The sequence below is a fragment of the Sinohyriopsis cumingii genome, chromosome 1 (genome assembly GCF_028554795.1).
Source record: "Sinohyriopsis cumingii isolate HCF-2022 chromosome 1, ASM2855479v2, whole genome shotgun sequence".
Taxonomy (NCBI): Eukaryota; Metazoa; Mollusca; class Bivalvia; order Unionida; family Unionidae; genus Sinohyriopsis; species Sinohyriopsis cumingii.
The window spans coordinates 124,671,880-124,693,178 of record NC_142961.1 but is presented as its reverse complement, the minus strand read 5'-3'; the positions used below and the strand labels follow the sequence as shown (position 1 = coordinate 124,693,178).

General features: G+C 32.4%; 1 protein-coding gene across 1 annotated transcript; it reads right to left on the bottom strand.

Moving 5' to 3' along the window:
* Positions 1-308: 308 nt before the first annotated feature.
* LOC149807810 (uncharacterized) lies at positions 309-18,857 on the bottom strand. Its single transcript, XM_089970706.1, has 6 exons — positions 18,733-18,857; positions 17,100-17,444; positions 15,177-15,458; positions 8,077-8,259; positions 4,529-5,605; positions 309-4,126 (listed from the first exon to the last, which is right to left on the bottom strand). The coding sequence occupies exons 2-6, from the start codon at positions 17,371-17,373 to the stop codon at positions 3,603-3,605; spliced, it is 2,340 nt and encodes a 779-aa protein (XP_089826832.1). The 5' UTR covers positions 17,374-17,444; positions 18,733-18,857; the 3' UTR covers positions 309-3,602.
* Positions 18,858-21,299: the final 2,442 nt, after the last annotated feature.

Here is a 21,299-nt window from a genome sequence, read left to right as displayed (position 1 = left end):
ATACTGTGAACTGTAAGTGAAATACAATATAAAATAATATTGTAATTACCGAATTCTCTCTCTGTCTCTCTTTCTCTCTCTCTCTCTACACACACACACACACACAGACACACACACACACACACACACATATATATATATATATATATATATATATATATATATATATATATATATATATATATATATATATATATATATATATATATATATATATATATATATATATATATAAACAACTATTTTCTTATGTTACGTGTTTAGGTTCGAATAAACAATAACACAAGAAAGAGTGAAAACAACAAGCATTGAAAATTTAAATAATCAGTTTATTTCCCTGGATGAATATTGTAAAAATGAAAGAAATTACTTACGGTTTCAAGAATCAAATCCAAAATTAATCCAAGAATAATCTACGAATAATATTTTAGAAATCCTAATAATAAAATGTTGAAATGAGTTCAAGTTCGACCTCCGATGAAGAATCCAAGATGGAAGGCGATGACGTTTCCTGTAACATGTACTGTGTTGAAATCTACCGTTCCTTGTAGAAATACAATAATTAATCCTCCGGGTTTGGAAATTCCCAAAATAATTTGTCAAAAATGTCCTTGTTCAAGAAATTCTGTGTGAATGCAATAATATTTCCAGAGAAATGAGTTAATATTTTATACTTCAAATTATCTGAAGAAAAATTAACATATAACTCAAAAACTAAAAAATTAAATACTGGTCACAACAGAAGAAAACAACTTGACGTCAAGTGTTTAAAAGCCCCAAAACTCTCATTTCGCTCTAAACAACACTACTAATATTAAGTATTTCACAATTTTGGAAAGGCCTAATTGCGATAGCGGATCAAGTGATCAAGTTTACTTATACAAATCACATAGCCCATGTATATCCTTGATAAAAACCAATCATTTTACTCCGAGAATAAAAGTTTATTACTAGACCGTAAATCGAGGCCAGGAATTATGTCCAAAACAAAGAAACAGTCATTCTAATATTAGGTATTTAAGGAAAGATTCAGGCCAAACTGAATTTTCTGGAAAATATCAATTTTCTAGTAAACAAAATACATTACATTGATATGTAATGAAAGTAAGAAGATTCCAAAACCCACAAACAGTCAAACCAAATCAAACACAAATGAAATCAAATATCAATTAAATCAAACATACGTAACAATATATACAAAAAAGTATTAAACTTTGAAAGTCTTCTTCACGTTTCTACATGTCATTTTCGAACAAACATGTGTACAGCTATTATTAGAAATGCAAAGACACAATTTGGGGAAAATATTTGCCAGACTACATCTTTCAAACAAAATGAAATTTATAGAATCAATGTGTTTGAGATTGACTGCAAAAATGTATGCCACCAGTTGTTGTATTTTTTATCTGTGATGCGTCATGAAATCAAAACGGTTATATATATATATATATATATATATATATATATATATATATATATATATATATATATATATATATATATATATATATATATATATATATATATATATATATATATATATATATATAATGATATAAGGATAATTTTGAAAATATTCACATATCGTCAGTTTTACACCCAATGCTGATGGATGTATTTTGTGAAACAACAAATGAATTTGTACCTTTGGAAGAATAAAGAGAATGAAAAGTATTAAGATTAACAGATCAAATATTCTATAATTTCCCACACATTCACACCCTCAATATGCTGAAAAGAAATCTCATGTAAAAATTGAAAAGAAGTGATAAAATTCATCTTAAGATATTAATTTCCTAATCAATACTTTAACTTCATATGTTATTATTCAATTCGTAATTATGTGGCAAAAATGTACTTACTTATCGTTAAATATAATTAATTTTGAAAAATCAGATTTTGCTTTGTTCGAAGTTTATTTTTACACCAATAGGTTCGTTGCAATTAAAAAAGGTAAATTTGTAGGGTTCTGATGTTACGTGTTTAGACTCAACTAAACAGTAATACAGGAAAAAGTGAAAACAACAAGCTTTCAAAAATATAAATAATTTATGTCCCTGGAAAAATTCTTTAAAAATGAAAATATTTCAAATTACAGTTTCCAGAATCAAATCCAAAAATAATCCAAGAATAATCCACGAATATCATTTTCGAAATCCTAATACTGAAATGTTCTAATGATTTCAAGTTCGAGTCCCAACGAAGAATCAAAGATGGAAGGCGATGACGTATGTTGTAACTTGTACTGTGCTGAAGTCTACTGTTCCATGTGGAAAAACAATTTTTAATCCTCTGGTTTTGGAAATCCAAAAAATGTTTTTAAAAAATAAAATTAAACAACTCAAAACTAGTCACAACAGAAGAAAAAAAAAACTTTACATGAAGTGTTTAAAAGCCCCAAAACTCTGAGATCTCTCTCTCTCTTTCTCTAAACATCACTGTTAATACTATCTATTTCGCAATTTTGGAAATGCCTAATTGCGAAATAGAGGATCACGTATGTCTTTGATAAGAACCAATCATTTTGCTCCAAGAAAAAGTTGTTTACTTGACCCTCAATCAATTCCAGGGACTAAGTTTAGAATAGAATCAAGTGTTTCTATTATTTGGTATTGATGAAAAAATTCAAGTCAAACTGAATTTTCTGGAAAATATCAAATTTCTAGTAAACAAAATTTCATTACCTTGACATGTACAAAAAATAACAAGATTCAAAACCCCACAAACAATCAAATCAAATCAAACACAAATTAAATAAAATATAAATTAAATCAAATATATGTAACAGGGTAAAATACTTTTTACGTAAATCTTGAAAATTACCGAAATTTCCCCAAATATTGGAGAGTATACGGACGACTTCAGAAACACTTTACGTAATTGAATAATTCGTATACAGTCGTGTCACATTCGGCTATGTGAAAATTCCCATATGCATATGACATTTTTGGAGTTGTCTGAAGTTGATCATAAGAAACTAGCAAAAAGCCTTTTCCGCCTGCTGAATCGTTTATCTAATAAAGAATATGTTTGTTTAACATTTAGTTAATATACTTTTATAATAATTTCTAGCCGTTGCAGAATTCAACACCGGGTAAGAGATATTCGAAGTTTGAACATTCTAATACATGAGCGATGAAAATTTGAAACATTCTTTGTCAAAAACATTTATCAGGACTCGTTATTACAAAATGTGCGTTACCAAATTTAGTAATGTATAACAATTTTAACTGCTACTCTTACAACCCCACCCCATGAGGGACAATCTCAACAATTTTAAAGACAAATTAACGCCCGTAGTCGTACTGGGGTTTTGTTGCTAGAGGGAAAAGTACAAATATCGACATATTATTAGGCACAATTTCATTGAACACGTTTCTAAGTTATTACGACTTAATGTAACAGTGGTTACATTCACTTTAATGAGTTAATACAAATAGTTGATTGTTAGATAGATTATATTATCAGATTGAGGTTGGCAATATTAGATCTTCATGAAGGTTTAAAAGTATTTTCTGCAGCAAAATCCTATTTTCTCTGTTGCTATTATTTGTGTATAATAGATGGAAGAGATCTAGTAGCATACATACATATGTCATGTTTCATTTATCATTTCCATGGACAACCCAACCATTGCCTATACCAAACCATGACGAGAACGATGCTTGAGTGTCCAAGACGACATCCATCATTTCAGAAGAGACTACATTCTCAGGTTCCAAGCCAAGTGCTTCTAGAACATTTTTAATTGGCGTAACAACACAGTGATTCGCGTTCAGCAATCCGATAGCTAATCCAATGAGCGAAAGCTTGTTTTGTTTATGTTCAACAAGGTACACTCCTGCGCCAGAGTCACCCAAATCAAAAAATGGCGTTCCACTGGATTCAACAAGATACTGACCATTCATGACGACGTTTACATTGCTCATCCAGGGCATTCCATTGGGAAATGTGAGGGAACTATTATGTATTCTGACACTTAAGCTATCCAATGCAATTGAACCTTTTTTGAGACCAGTAGATCGTCCACATTTAATGACTCTTCTGCCCTCAACGTCATCAAAATTGATTTTTGACTTTACATCTCCTCCAAGAAAGGATGGCGGTTTTTGTTCATGATGAAATCCTTCGCAAGGAAACAAAAAAAAATAATCCAGTATTGTAGTGAATTATAACATTCCCTAAATAACTAAATGTAAGTATATTTTATATTCCTATTAAAGAAATAATAATGCATTACACTGACGACCAGATTAATATAAAGACAAATTATGTGTAAAGTTTCCTTTTATTGATACGATTTGTGTTGTTGATAGGACTTTTAATTATTCGACTATGAATGATATTCTCTGCAGTCAATTAACACAATAAACGTACCATAAAAGTTTGATCAGTAGAGTCTGAATAAAACTTCATTTACATATAGCAATTGTTTAACGTTTAATGTTTAATTGAATTATGATTTTAATTCTTAAGACATAAAAAATAAAATGATTTCCTTACACAGAACTTAAGAAACAATTGTTACCTGCTACATCCAGCTGAGTTGAGTCATTCCATGCAAAGTTAATGGAATCTATGTCTCGTTTTGATTTGTCTACCATTACAAAAGCTGCATCGATTCCTATCGGCCTCTGATGATCAAAACATACATTCTTTATTTGGCCACACACTCTATCGGGACCATGTAGACTGAATGAAGAGTCGCTGTCTGCAGGCTGCACGACATTTTTCTGTATGGTACTTTGTTTGTCTATTCCAACAACATGAGCACATGTTAAGAACCCAGTATTTCCTTGATCATCTCTCACAAATGGACCGAGAGTTCCTGCAAGCTGTACACCTTCTCTCCCAATGCTAGAGCCCATTTTAAGTACGGGCTGATATTCAGTGGGTTTTAAAAAGTGCATTGGTGCTGGCCTTCTCATCATACCTAAAGTGAAGAATCCCTCACGGACATCAGTGAGAAACGCTATGTTGCGTATTCTTAATTCCTTTGGAAAATGACCCTCCCCAACTGGAATTACGCCTTTAAATCTACAATACAAAACTATTGATGGAGTTTTGATTATACCTCTAGTTTTTGAAGATATAACCGAACTAGCGCTGACTGCTTCTAAATTCGAATGCTTTTCAAACAGGTCTTTTGTGAAATGGTCTAATAATATATTTTTTGTTTCTGTTTCTTCCTGCGTTAAAGACGTATGGAGATATTCTTCGGTTAAACAGTTTTCTATTGGTTCATTTTCAATCGTATTCCATTCTTTGTACAATACTGGCAGACCAAGAAATACTTTGGGTTGACATTGCAAGTCACTCGCATAAAAGCAAACCAAGGATAATTCGCCACCTTTTTGTTTTCGGAAATTCATGCCTTCCCACACACAAGTATATTTCGTGCCCACTTGTGCTTGGAGTTCACGTGCGGCGATATTGAGTATGATGGATTTTGCTTGCATATCTCCTACATTTAAAACATAACGAATAGAAATCTGAAGAATGTCATTGCGGATGCGACATGTCTGAAGAAAACCTTCGAGTTCGCTTCTATGAGCTCGAAGTAGGATTACGAAAATAATTTGCCTCAATTCACTCTCAGTTAGATCTGAAAAGAAAACCAGACAACATTACAGCTAAAGCATGCAAGACCAACATGCTACATGGCATAGATCACAGCATGATTGTTCACTGCGTACAGTTTTAGTATGCTGGAATTCACTCGTACGAGAAAAATAGAACGAGGATTCATTTATGTCCACAACCATGCAACATTAATTCTGGGTCATCAAAGGTACACGCAAGTGCTATATGTTAATTGTTCAAGCCCTATATGTATGTACGTATATTATACATATCTATCTATCTATCTATCTATCTATCTATCTATCTATCTATATATATATATATATATATATATTTTTTCTTGCATTATTTTCTTGCATTATCCAAACTGTATTGTGATGATAAAATTAGGTACCTAAGTAATAATAAGGCAATGTATAGACATGGTTACAATAATGAATATTGAAATTGCATATTATATCTACAGACATCTTCGGAAGCAAATGAACATAATTGTATCAAAAAGTGACAATATAACAAATCCAAAGTCGTTCGTTCACACCGATTCACACTTATACATACGAACGCGTGCATTTTCTGAATAAGAGGACATGCGAGAAAGATTTATTTGGAAAGCAAGAACTTACATATATATATATATATGTAATATAAACGATATCTAATTGACTAATAATAATAATAATAATACTAATAATAATAATAATAGCAATAATAATAATAATAATAATAATAATAATATTAATAATACTAATAATAATATTGAAAGTTGTGTGTATTGCCTATTCCATATTACAAATCGACTTAAGTAAAAAATTTTGTACAGTGTATAAAGGTGAAGGGCACCTTTTTAGAATTTCTATATGCATATTCAATAATGGAAGCTCATAGGCGATAATCTGCAACTCTTACTATTACTTTAATTTAAATTAATACACGTTCCAGTTACAGTCCAGGTTATTCGCTTATGCATCATTGTCAAATCTGCTAATGTAGGTTATTTGCTGGAAGCTAACTATATTATGGCAGACAATGTCAAGACGTTTACTACACTTAATTCAAAAGCAATCTGAATATATTCCAATTGTAAAGTAAGTAAATGAATCCGCAACGTTCAAATGAAATGACTTTAAGACACGTGTAGAGAATCGGTAAGTTGACATCGCGATAGTGCTAATTGTTAGATTGTCCGAACACTAATTTATCGAGATTACACAATCTTGATATCGACCCATCGTAAGTCCTCTGTCAAAGTCCAAATATTTTCTGGGAATGTTTTAAAACTCATTCTCATTTGTATGTGATGTTCTTGATTCGATTTTATATCAGAAAGCGATCAGACTTAAACAGATCTTTCATAATACTTAAAACTAACGGGGAAGAGTGTCCGAAATACTCATTTTGTAACCCATGACAAAAAAATGAAAGGTTGCTTTAAAAAACCGTACGAATTCCTTCTCCAAAATCAGGTGATCATTTGTGTTTTATGATAAATTTCTTTAAAGCAAAGAATTAGCGTTCTAGTGAGCTCAATACATGCAGTAAAACGCATACCTGAAAGATTTATATCAAACTGATATACTTGCAAACGTTTGTTTTAAAAGAAACGTGGTCAACTACATACAGTGAATCCACTTAAATCCAAAACTCTTGCCACCAAATTTAAGTTTTAGTTCTGAGGGAAATTCAGTTTCCTGAGGGTGCTGAAGACGTGAAAAATGTCCTTTAATATATAAGTAGTCGGTCTATTTTGGCATAATGTCAAAATCGAGGCCGCACTCGTCGGCTATCAGGGCTTGCATATTTACACATTTATTTATAAAAATAACGTTTTAGTAATCATTTTATATAAAAGAATGCTATCAGACACGATTGCATTAAAATCTTTCCTAATTAGCTTATCTGCATGCTTATAATTATTGACAACTTATCATAAAAGCTGGTTCTTTTTGATAGTAAAAATACATTAGATTTTGCTATTGTCAGTCCTAATCTCTATTGGCGCTTTTGTCTAATTTTGTTCTTACCTCACCCGTGGGGTAGTTTGGGTGACTGACTGAGCAATACGCCTACTACAGTATTTGTTAGCAGTAAGTAATCTTGACGAGAGTGTGTCAGGTGTGATTTTTTTAACACATGATCATTGCTATTTATAAACAAGATATCAATATTTCATGGAATATAGCAGGTAAGATGCATTTCTAAATTTAAACTGAGTTTCTGTTTCAACGGAGGGTGGTGGTAAGGTGAGATCTAAAATTGATACTTGTGACAGCAAAATAAATAGTACATGCCTTTTTTTTCGTTTACTGGGAGACAAATTATGATATTAAAGAAGCATACATTCTGAAGTAAATACACATTTCTATCTTGAGGGGATGTCGGTATCAATGGTTCAGTAGTGGGTTTCACTGTATATGCATCAATTTAATTATTGATAACATAAATGACAATTTATTTAAATGTATTGATGTAAGGTTTTATATTTGTACAAACTTTTCTGTAATGTGTCTTCCAAACGTTTCAGCCAATCCGCTTCCCACGCAAAATCTCTGTACTTCTTTATGAGAGATTTCGTCTTTGCTTCCAATAGCTGGGACGAAACCTGATCCGACAGTGTCGCCAACATGACGTCAAGAGCATGAATGTCCTTTCGTTCAACGTTCTCTGAGCTTTGTGCTGAAACGTAACGTATATGCAATGGAAAATGACAGTGTTTACATTTCTTTTATCTTCAGTAAAATGGCTTATTTAGTGTACTGTGTTCGTAGTGAAGGCGACAATGGTAATTTATTATGAAACATGTCAACAGATTATTATTGTGCATTATATCTGCAAAGGAGACGTTTACAATGTTTCACAACAATATGATTGCTTTGAATGAGATTATACCTGACCGAGGAACTTAAGTTTTAAACATTTTGAAATATCTTTTCTTAAAAACTTATTTTAAGTCTAATTCAAGATTTCAGTTACGGTTTGTTTGTACTTCTAATGAAACATATTCATCTCTTAATGTGTATGCCTCATCTCAGAAAGTGTCAAGGGAATTAAAATTAGAACCGTTAACATCTGTACCATACATCGTTGACACGTAACGTAGTACACTTTCTCTAAGTCAAATATAATATACTGAGTTCTTGTACTGAAGAGTCAGAGTAGGGTACCTTAAATGAGTTGGTTCGTGACAAACTAAGGATATATTGAATAGCATTCTCGTAATGAAGAGTCAGAAAAGAGCTGTCAGATGAAATAAACGAACAAAAACGTGTTAGTGACCAGTTCCACAAATAAAGATTAAGTAAAACCCTAAAATTACAAAAGTAACATGTGGTGGATAAATCTGAGTTTAAACTTGGAATGATTGTTTAATTATCATATATCTTTGGTAGTCATAAATACATTTTGTTGTCATAGCAGCTTATGGACAAACACATTATTACCGAGCAGCCTCCATCATCACCAGGCCCTAGAAATATACGACATTAGGACCTTAACTACGTTGGAAACTGGTCCGGAAATATTATCTAGACTACCGCAGGATGTTGTAAATGCACAGAATGAAAAGTAAGAGGTTTGGTCCTAATTTAATGGGTTCATTAAGAGTACAAGGAATGCAAGTGCTAATCTGCACTTTGTGGGAATAGCGCTAGTATGGTATCAATATATACTCACTTATCTATTTATTCGTAGATTGTGATCAGAAACGACACAAATTACGGATTTAGCGAATTCGATCCAGTACTTGAAATTACAGATAAAATTCTGAAACTTCTTCTCGTGTATTGTTTGGGGAAATGGACATCAATTGCTGCAGATATCGAGCACAAATGACGCATTGTTATTGTGAGGTAACATCAACAAATATTTCCCTACGCCGTGAAGAAGAACTAGGTCAACGTAAGGGAAACAGGGACAGTCCAGTAGTGTAAAAGAGCCGACAGAGCAGGGACAAAACACTGTTGTTGAGGAAAAATACACTGTACTTTGTGACTGACTGCATACATTTGACTCTACCGGTTACGCACAATTATTCTGTACATAGAGAACATATGGAATTACACAAAGCATCTGAAAAGACAAACAGTTATATCAGCCAAATTTGAATGCGGACATAATTTATTGAATCAAGGCAAGCACAACTTTTTGAGTAAGAAACGAGCATGCAAACTGACTACAGTGCCAATAACTGCAGTGCAAGTGGTTACGGAACCGTTTGATCTGGTTAGTACGGACATTTTGGGACCATTGTCCTTATGTAAATTATCAGTAAATACATATCTTACGAATTCAGTTGAGAGACAATAAAGCATCAAAACTATTGTCACTGTGTTTTTCTGTAGCGTTCTTTGCCGACAACACCACCACTAGGACAGCGGGGTACATTTCTTAATCACTTAGGTACATTGAAAATTCGGACCACAATGTAAGAGGCAAATCAAAAGATTTACATCGTGGATCATATTAAATTAAGTGTGAAAACTGTTTATAGGATAAAGAGGAATAGAATGGTCAATATAACCATTTCATATAGCTTGTTTACAACATTATTAGCCTATACCTGAACAGCAAGACTATACAATATTATATAACGTGCATGATCAAAAACGGTTTTTGAATTTGCAATTTCGGCCATAGTATTTGTATCGCATGTGTAATAAAATCTGAACCTGCAAGAAAACCTGATACTGAAAGCATGAAACATATAACGAAATATACTAATTCAAAAGCCTCATCTGTTTTGATGGAATTATTAATTGCGGTCACTTATGTTTCGATCAAGCGGGATTTGTATATGTTGGGGACTTGGTAAACAATTCATTTGTTCCTATCTTAAAATCAGTCTCTGGAATCCAATATCACAGTTTACAGTTGTACTCATATATATTCAAAACGAATTATTTATTTAAAATAAAAAATGAAATAGAATTACAAAAGTGCTCATTTACTTTCAATTAAACACTTTACTTTGGAATTATTATGAACGCATTCAAGGACATTCCAGATTGGGTAATTGTAGCACATCAGGAGAGTCAAGTCTATTAGAATTCATTTGGAACATTTTATGCTTCTATTCTTGTGATATGATATTTCGGATTATTTGGCATTTTACTGACAATAATATAAGTAAATCTTATAATTTCGTTTTATAATTTAAATAAATCAATTGTTTGTTGATTTTAATTAAATTTTTATTTTCCTTTCTTGCATTACTTTGTTTAAAACCAATATGCATGAGTTGACAACATTGAGCCCGATGTACCCTCATCTGAGTTGCCTATTGAACCAGGAACCTCAGCAGACAAAGAAATTCGTATGAACAATACTAATTACATTCAAATTTAAACCCATAATCCGTGCCAATAAAGGTGGAAGAAAATTGAAGATTAACCTACTCAGAAAAAGGCAAGATAATGAATGGTTAGTCTTTGATCCCAAACACAATTTTCCAGACCTCACGCCAAAACGTTAAAACTAATGAAAATATTCACATAAAGATCACTCAATGCAAACGCAGGTAAATACAACTTCGTTAGCGTGGCACAAGGTATATAACTTTCAGATAAAATAGTCTATACACTGTTAGCTGAAACTATTAAATTCATATTTACTCTGTAGTTACATAATCATTAATGTTTCATTTATTTCTTCTTTTTCACTTACTATATTGTTGCATATTCATTTTCTCTTACAAGGGACCATATTTTTAAATCAATATTTGGATTGGACATGATTAGATTGATTCGACATGATTAGACTGAAAGCTTCCTCGAAACATTGTTGAGGAATTTACATAAGTTTTGTGGTTAATACTAATCTATTTTATTATGTGGTGTTTATGAAGTCTGGTCCCATAAGGAAAAACAATATTAGTTGTAATATCGAATGTTATATCCACTTTGTCTTTGATTGACCTTTTTAATGTTTGGAGACATGCAGAAAGTATACATGAAAGGATCATCAACAGTTAATATTTTGTATTGTCAAGGACATGTACCCCTTTTTCCCCGTAGAATCAACGGTCTTCGCATTTGCATATTGTTTGATTGAAGTATAGGTTAATTATATCCTACTTGAGTAATTACAGTAATTTAGCTTTCATTGTATCTTTTGGATGGATTTAATGTCGAGAATAAAACAAATTCCGCAAGCACAAAATCAAATTCTCACAGATGTGTGCTTACATGTTTTATTGTTAACATTGTGACAGATACTAAATTTAAATCTTCTCAGTATGGATTTGATGAACACCATATTATCTCCTGCACATTGTATAGAGTAAGAACAAGGATAATTTTTATTTAACAGTTATGTTAGTATTATTTGAACTAGTAATCAAATACATTTTTCTGTTACTGTTTAACAAATCAGCTGATGGTTGAAGTTAGAGCCCTTACCAGATATCAACTTATCGTAAAATGATTAGTGATATAATTGAACTTGCTCCTATGAAGTCAAACTAAATATATCATGTTATTGTGTTGAATAATCAAAATAGAGTTGTCAGCTGATCTAATAACCAGCAATAAATATATATCTTTAAATGCATCGACGTTGGTAACTAATTCCTAACTTCAGCATACGTAATTCCCTAACAAGGACAGCATACTATTTCTCTTAAAAGGACGAAAATATTTCCTTGCTTGAATTTGTCTCTAATTGTGTCTAATTGTCTTGATAGTCAGTAACGCAGTGATTCTACAATTGACATGATGATTTTCTTCTACCAGAGGACTCTAATTTAAATGATGAATGTATAAATATAACATTCAAAGAGTCTTATTTTAAATGATGAGTTTATAAATATAACATTCAAAGGGTCTGAATAATCACTTTGTTACCAATTGTGTCAGTACTACTTTGCATCAAACATACATATCAGTGTATGGATGTATTAGTGTGTATGCGTATATTTTAATTCAACACGCAAATGTTTAAATATTCCATGAACCTAGAAATGGAAATTTGAAATGAGGTAAACTCTAGGTATTGTAAGTTAGTAAGCAAATAATCCATTTTTTGTTTGTGATGAAATTACTTTTCATGTCCTACATAAACATGTCTACTGTCTATTTAATAGAGCAAGGCACACTTTCCAATAATGATATATGATTATATGTTCTACGATATCCCACCGCTTTTGCCTTAACGAGGTTGATCCATAATATTTGGTCTAAGGAATAGGAAACGTTTGATTTAAAGTATTTGATTACTCTCTAACGATGCGAAACGTATCCTTTTCAGTCATTAAAAGTGAGCGATGAAGAAGTAAATGGTCTTCAATTATTTAACAGTATTTTTCAGCCTTGAAGCCAATTCCATGCTTTCCCTTTCAGTCTTCAGATTACTTATTATGTTAAGCAATACAAAGTAGTTCTATGGAGATAATGGTACGTCGGTAGCTTCTTCAAAACTATTTTTTTTTAGATGACTTAGGCAAGAGAGAGAGAGAGAGAGAGAGAGAGTCTAAAATATATGTATAGTCAGTTTTGAAGGAGAAATGCCCTCAATAGCACGTTTATACCCAACTTCCATGTCGGTGGGTAGGAACTCTGGCCAGGTATGTGAGTTAAGAAAATCCATAAACTCAATATAAATTAGATTGAAAGAGATGAGTACGATATTTTTATTCATTCTAACTTTTGCATCTTCATTTATTTCGCAAACGTTTATATGTATAAGTTCTTTTGAATCTTTTCGATCCGAAAATGTAGATCTAAGATCTTCCATTTAAAATAAAGTACATATTAATAAAAATATATGATCCTCGCTGTACGGTTCGAATCACCATGACTGAAAATCTCAGCCTCTTTCTTATCTTTTATATCCAATCAGAGATAACATTATTATTATTATTATTATTATTATTATTATTATTATTATTTGCTGCTTTTGTTGTTACTGCTGTTATCCGTTATCGTTGGTGTTAGTGGTGATTCTGCTGATTGCATAATACTGTTCATTATTATGAGAAGGTTGTGCTTTCTTTATGTTTTTTGCTCTATTCCTTGTTGTTGTGATTGTTCCTATTGTTATTTAATACTTTCGTTTAGCTATGTGGTGTGCTTTTTAATCAGTTCTGTTTGTTGGTTTTATGTGCCAATATAAATCTGTTTTAAAGTAAATTGTGAAGACAAAATCTAGTTTCTTTTCATTCTAGAGTACACTTACTATAAATGAAGAAATACATAATCACTATAACCGTCAATGTTATTAATTTCACTTGAAAATTGACATTTGCTTCCTTCTTGTTGTCGTGGAATATGCTAAAATCAATAATACGTGCTACATTATGTTTGTGGTCAGGTTTTCAAATGAGATACTTTAATTTCTAAACCGTAACAAACATATTTAGTTATTGTATGACAATTATTTTTATCATATATATATATATATATATATATATATATATATATATATATAATATATATATATATATATATATATATATATATATATAATTTAAATTTGATACATCAGCTAATAAGCTTCCAATAGAAAACTCTTGTTGTGTTTTTATAACAGACGTTTCACTTATAAAATACGTTGGCTTTAGATCCCTACAAATTATTATTATACGTTGGAGTCATGTAGCAAAAGTTCTGCATGAAGTCAGTATACATGTACTCTTACACATTGCGTAATGTGTCTATACTAAATGCTAACTTTGTTAGGTTGTGTGCCTCCTATACCATTGAATGAGGCTCTTTTAAATGTATTCTCGAATGTCATATCGAATCTATATGTATGTACAAACACGGGTGATGGTTTCTTACGCTGTCATAACGTAGGTATCATAATTTAATGTGAAGTTAGCTTCGATATAATCATTGGATTACTCTCATATTTAATGACTGTGGTTTAATATACGATGGTTCTTTGTGCTGAAGGATTATATTGATGTGTTTAAATAATACATGCGAAATCTCTTGTCCAAAAAAGAGGCAGTTGTTTAGGGGATTGATCATAGTATCTAATTTGAACACAATTAACAAATAGCTTACAAACATCCACAACAGAACTAAAATTATTTCTGTCTATGTCCCTTCTATAAACGTGTTCATTATCTAATACACGAAATGCCCTTTATGTTATACTTTTCTTTTAAAATTGTAGAAATCTAGTGAATATATTGTGTTATGTTCTCCCTTTCAATTGTATATGTAATGAACCATTTTGTTTCAATCTGGCATTCCTCGGATATCAAACGTATCATTACAATTGTAAGATAGATCAAGTCTTTACTGATATGAGATGGTCTTTTTTTTAACTTTGCCTACTTAAGGGATTGTAGTTATGGAAATCAGTATAGATTTGATCTCATTGTTCTTAATATGTATGCCAGTAACATACACCGTAAAGATACGCATTTTGCCTGCACCTACCTTATCTGTTTTGTTTATATGCATCTGTATACCTTGTTGAACATTCCAGTATAATCAAAGGTTCAACTGAAGTTTAATCCTTTATTTCCCTAACAAACTGGAGAAAGAATGGTTTTAGTTAGCTCATATCGGTAAGTAAGGCTTATGTTAAAATCTTTAGTATTTCCAACTTTTTTAGTTTCTATGAAGCATATTACAAGGGAAACATACCATTTATATTGATGCTGTCGTCTTTGAATCGCGTAGCTGGTGATGTAATAAAAGAACGTACGCTTTTCGCTGCTTCTTCTGATTCTAGATAATGGGACAGACTGCTTTCTGGATGTGTCACAGGTCGATTACTCTGACCCTTGCCTTCCTTTGAACGCAAGCTTACAGGTGATTCTTCTTCCACCCAACCATTACCCTCATCCACAGCATTCCACCGAACATCCATAAATATAGATTTTTCTTTCTCACTGCTACTACAAGATGTTTGCTCTTTCGTCTCGTCTGAAATGAAACAGAATTGTCTTTGTTATACAGTATATTGTAAAAATGTTCACCGTAGTGAACAAAATAGTTAAGAAACATTAAGCCTAGTCGAAGCATTTTATTTAGCTGATTTTACAGACACATTCGAAAGAAAGCTCAAACTACATTCGAGGGTTTTCTTCCTTATTTGCTTTTTGGACGTGCTAAACATATATGTTGAATTCATACCATATTGATAAGTTATATGGACCCGTGGAACCATCTAGAAACGGTTAACGAATAAAGGCTCGGGTTGTACTGCAGAAAATACAGCCATACCCAAAGCTTGGACTTTGGTCAAACCTCTTAAACAAACAAATTACACCATCTTTTTGGATCTCCTTTACACACCGAAAGCGTTGCAGAATTTTAAATCTTACAATTCATATATTATAAAACATATTCTCATGGAATCTGAGAAATATATTCTGTATTGTCGGCCGCCTAGCCACATTAGCATAAAGGGCAATTAAAGGCCAGATAAAGCAGGCATAACTGTCCTGCAGTGATCGGTTTGCGAATGGGAGATTCCTTATGCTATCTTCAAATTTATTATACATCTGCATATGTATTACACTTCGAACAATATGTCCAATCGAGACCTAACAACAAACTTCAGAACATTAAACCCAGTCAAACGGAAATTCTGGGCTATACTTCTGAAAAGAGCGAATGCTCATCAGGTTGAATCACCTTATCAAATTTCATGATTCTAGACAGGATGGTATGTGCATAGCATGTAAAAACTTTGTTTTGTGGTCAGGAGCTAAACGCAGGAATCGAATCTAGTTAAATGTGAAATGTCGGGCACAGCGACCTTTTGTACCGATGTGGTACTAATACATATGTATCTAGTTTAATGATTCAAACATGTACAGTTTAAACTACATATGCAACCAAGGTCCATGAAGCGTGAATTAATGGTCACACTAAACTGGTTTTGTAACCAGGTTTTGGTATTAATCAATATGCATCCTCTTACCAGGTACAATTCCAGGAATAACATTAAGCATACAGGGCCTACAAAGCCCAGGTAAACACAAATGACTAACGAAGAATGATCAATTTACATACATGAACAAAGTTAGCCCCAGGAGGAAGGTCTTGCATGAGGAATATGCATGAGGCTGTGAAGCCGTAGATAAGTATGAACTTTTATATGTGTGACGTCTAAGACAACAGACTATGTGGATTAGAGGTAAAGCTATTTATCATGCAAGGATTTTCTAACGTTATACCTTATGTTATACGTATTTTGCCAATAAACCTTTTCCTTTCTTTGAATATCACAGAACTTCATTTTTATGTTTTCTTATCCATTCTTTTCGCGAAAAGACATCTGTCCAAGCACTTCCTTTTATATCTTTAGAGCGATGAAACATTTCACTAGATAACAGATCATTATTATTTGTCTGAAATGTAATATCATTCATTCTATCCGACTTCAATTTATATCTGGTAAAACGTTCTTGTAGGGAATAAAATGCATTTGAAAGGATATATATATATATATATATATATATATATATATATATATATATATATATATATATATATATATATATATATATAAACAATTATAAAACTGCAGATGCATTCTACTGTAATAAAGAAGCTTACAACAGTTTTCAGGTGTTTCTTTTCTCCCTTTTCCTTCGTCAAAAAGTTTTTCCAATTCCTCGACCATGTTTTTACTGTCCTTGTTGACTTCTTCTAGGGCATAGAGAAGAACAAACAATGCCTCTGGTAGGTGTTTCTTCATCATTTCCAACAGCGTCTTCGTCATCTCCACTCTTCTTCCGAAAGACCAAAATACAGCTTCATGCTCTTCTACAGAGAATATATTTTCTTGCATAAAGAAATCTAATATATACCCAGGCTGGAGCTCGTCCATCTAAAGTTCTTCTATTTCTGGCCAACGTTTCAAAACTTCTTTTGAGCTCCATTGACGCATATATGGCTTGTCTGGAATGTAAATGTACACGCGTCCGTTATAAGGCTGTCAATGTGAAATTCGAATGGTTTATATAATAAAAATCATTAAAGTATTAAGTATTCCAGTCTTTGTACGAAACTGTTTAGAACCTATGTTCATTCTGACATATGATGCTTCAGCCCGTGAATCCGTACACAAGTATGTACTTTTATATGTGTGACGTCTAAGACATTCTGACATTGAATATTCATGAAGATATCTCATGGCGATATTCATAACATTTGTTGGTGTGTTTCTTGCAAACCGTATTGAGGTGAAGTATGATACAATCAATCGCCGGGTTTATAAGCTCGTTCGCTATCTGACAAACACACACACGCACACACACAAACGCACACACACACATGTGCGGGCGTAAATGATTTCACAAGGTATGCATATAGAGATGGAGAGGAGAGGAATGGAGAGCGCATGTTACCTGGCACTACTCCTAAACACAAGAATCTAATCTAATCTAGTTAGATGTGAAATGTGGGACTCAACGACCTTTTGTACCGAGGTGGTGCTAATAAATATTTATCATATATTTAAACAAAACATATAACCAATGTCCGTGAAGCGTGAACAAATATTCACAGTAAACTGGTTTTGTTACCAGGGTTTGGTATTAATAAATATTCACCATGTACAATTCCAGGAATAACATGAAGCATACAGGGCCTACAAAGCCCAGGTAAACACAAATGACTAACGAAGAATGATCGAACAATTTACATACATGAACAAAGTTAGCCCCAGGAGGAAGGTCTTGCATGAGGAATATGTATGAGGCTGTGAAGCCGTAGATAAGTATGTACTTTTATATGTGTGACGTCTAAGACAACAGACTATGTGGATTAGAGGTAAAGCTATTTATCATGCAAGGATTTTCTAACGTTATACCTTATGTTATACGTATTTTGCCAATAAACCTTTTCCTTTCTTTGAATATCACAGAACTTCATTTTTATGTTTTCTTATCCATTCTTTTCGCGAAAAGACATCTGTCTAAGCACTTCCTTTTATATCTTTAGAGCGATGAAACATTTCACTAGATAACAGATCATTATTATTTGTCTGAAATGTAATATCATTCATTCTATCCGACTTCAATTTATATCTGGTAAAACCTTCTTGTAGGGAATAAAATGCATTTCAAAGGATATATATATATATATATATATATATATATATATATATATATATATATATATATATATATATATATATAACAATTATAAAACTGCAGATTCATTCTACTGTAATAAAGAAGCTTACAACAGTTTTCAGGTGTTTCTTTTCTCCCTTTTCCTTCGTCAAAAAGTTTTTCCAATTCCTGGACCATGTTGTTACTGTCCTTGTTGACTTCTTCTAGGGCATAGAGAAGAACAAACAATGCCTCTGGTAGGTGTTTCTTCATCATTTCCAACAGCGTCCTCGTCATCTCCACTCTTCTTCCGAAAGACCAAAATACAGCTTCATGCTCTTCTACAGAGAATATATTTTCTTGCATAAAGAAATCTAATATATACCCAGGCTGGAGCTCGTCCATCAAAAATTCTTCTATTTCTGGCCAACGTTTCAAAACTTCTTTTGAGCTCCACTGACGCATATATGGCTTGTCTGGAATGTAAATGTACACGCGTCCGTTATAAGGCTGTCAATGTGAAATTCGAATGGTTTATATAATAAAAATCATTAAAGTATTAAGTATTCCAGTCTTTGTACGAAACTGTTTAGAACCTATGTTCATTCTGACATATGATGCTTCAGTCCGTGAATCCGTACACAAGTATGTACTTTTATATGTGTGACGTCTAAGACATTCTGACATTGAATATTCATGAAGATATCTCATGGCGATATTCATAACATTTGTTGGTGTGTTTCTTGCAAACCGTATTGAGGAGAAGTATGATACAATCAATCGCCGGGTTTATAAGCTCGTTCGCTATCTGACAAACACACACACGCACACACATACACGCACACACACACACATGTGCGGGCGTAAATAATTTCACAAGGTATGCATATAGGGATGGAGAGGAATGGAGAGCGCATGTTACCTGGCACTACTTCTAAACACAAGAATCTAATCTAATCTAGTTAGATGTGAAATGTGGGACTCAACGACCTTTTGTACCGAGGTGGTGCTAATAAATATTTATCATATATTTAAACAAAACATATAACCAATGTCCGTGAAGCGTGAACTAATATTCACAGTAAACTGGTTTTGTTACCAGGGTTTGGTATTAATAAATATTCACCATGTACAATTCCGGGAATAACATTAAGCATACAGGGCCTAAAAGCCCAGTTAAAGGTAAATGCCTAACGAGGAATGATCAAACAAGTTACATACATGAAGAAAGTTAGCCCCAGGGGGGAAGGTCCTATGAAACGCACTAAAAACCTATTGCCTGAGTCATTAGAAAATGCTTCAGTCCGTGAATCCGTACACAAATATGTACTTTTATATGTGTGACGTCTAAGACAACACACTATGTGGATTACTGGTATAGCTATCCTCTACTTATCATGCAAGGATTTTGTACTTTTAACGTTATACCCTATATTATATGTATTTTGCCAACTTTTAAACCTTTTCCTTTATTTCGATACCACAGAACTTCATTTTTGTTTTAGTATCCATTCTTTACGCGAAAACACATCAATACATGCACTTCTTTTTATATCTATAGAACGATGACACATTTAACTAGATAGAAAATCGTCATTATTTGTCTGAAACGTAATAGGATTAATTCCATCCTGCTTCAGTTTATAATTGGTAAAACCTTCTTGTAGGGAATAAAAAGCATTCAAAGTTTATATATATATATATATATATATATATATATATATATATATATATATATATATATATATATATATATATATATATATATGTGTGTGTGTGTGTGTGTGTGTTTATATCTTAGTAATATTCAAATTATGGACTGTGGTTATCGATGTGTAATATGTAAAATTCAAGTTTTACGGAGCGTTTTTAATTGATTTCGATGATGACCTAATATTGAAACTGGGAACTATAAAATATATTAACATGGTTCATTTCATGCTGAGCATTTATCCTCTCGATGTGTGTGTTTGGGGTTTGGGGATGGTGGTGGCCAGGTCATATAGGTATATGTCTGATTATCTGCTCCTAGTAAACATTTTAAAGAGTATATGGTCAGCAACATCTCTATTGCAATTCCAATGAATAAATTAAATAAATAATTCATTCAAATTATAAAGGAATTTAGCTAAAAGTGACGACACAGACTGAAATTAAAAAAGACACGAATACATGTTTACCATGTCCCTTTTGTTCTTTAGATACAGAGTGCCACTGGGCCCATGACAGAAGTAAATACCCTTGAAATAGGTTTTTGTCATGGACAACTCCATAAAATATGGTCAACAAGTTCACGTTTAGAACATTATAAGGCCCTAAAAATGGTTAGGTCCTGAACTAAAATTAAAAATATAAAAAAATCTTAAAAATAACAACAGTCAGGTAGACCATAACTCTAACCTCAATCATGAACAAAGATCAAGCACACGTAAATTAATTGTACCTAACAGTTATTCACAATCTTTCAATTTCAATATTTGTGTTTTCGTCTATTTGTCATTAATGTAACTAACCATTATTCACACTTTCCTTTCTGGAAGTTAATTACAAACCTATTCGTGAAAACTCGACGAATTTTAGCGCACAGATTAGTGATTCAGATGCCTTTTCCAATTGACAATTCTTCAGTTTCAGTACCTTATGTTTTTGTCCGTTTCTTCATCCATCAATTCGTTGTACATGCATTTATTATCGAGGC

What these genes read in the sequence shown, in the direction of transcription:
- LOC149807810 (XM_089970706.1), bottom strand. Translation starts at nt 17,373, where the DNA reads ATGGACGAGCTCCAGCCTGGGTATATATTAGATTTCTTTATGCAAGAA. An exon ending in AGAAACACCTGAAAACTGTT is followed by an intron (nt 15,459 to 17,099) that starts GTAAGCTTCTTT and finishes GTTTCATTTCAG; the next exon opens with ACGAGACGAAAGAGCAAACA. An exon ending in CGACAGCATCAATATAAATG is followed by an intron (nt 8,260 to 15,176) that starts GTATGTTTCCCT and finishes GTTACGTTTCAG; the next exon opens with CACAAAGCTCAGAGAACGTT.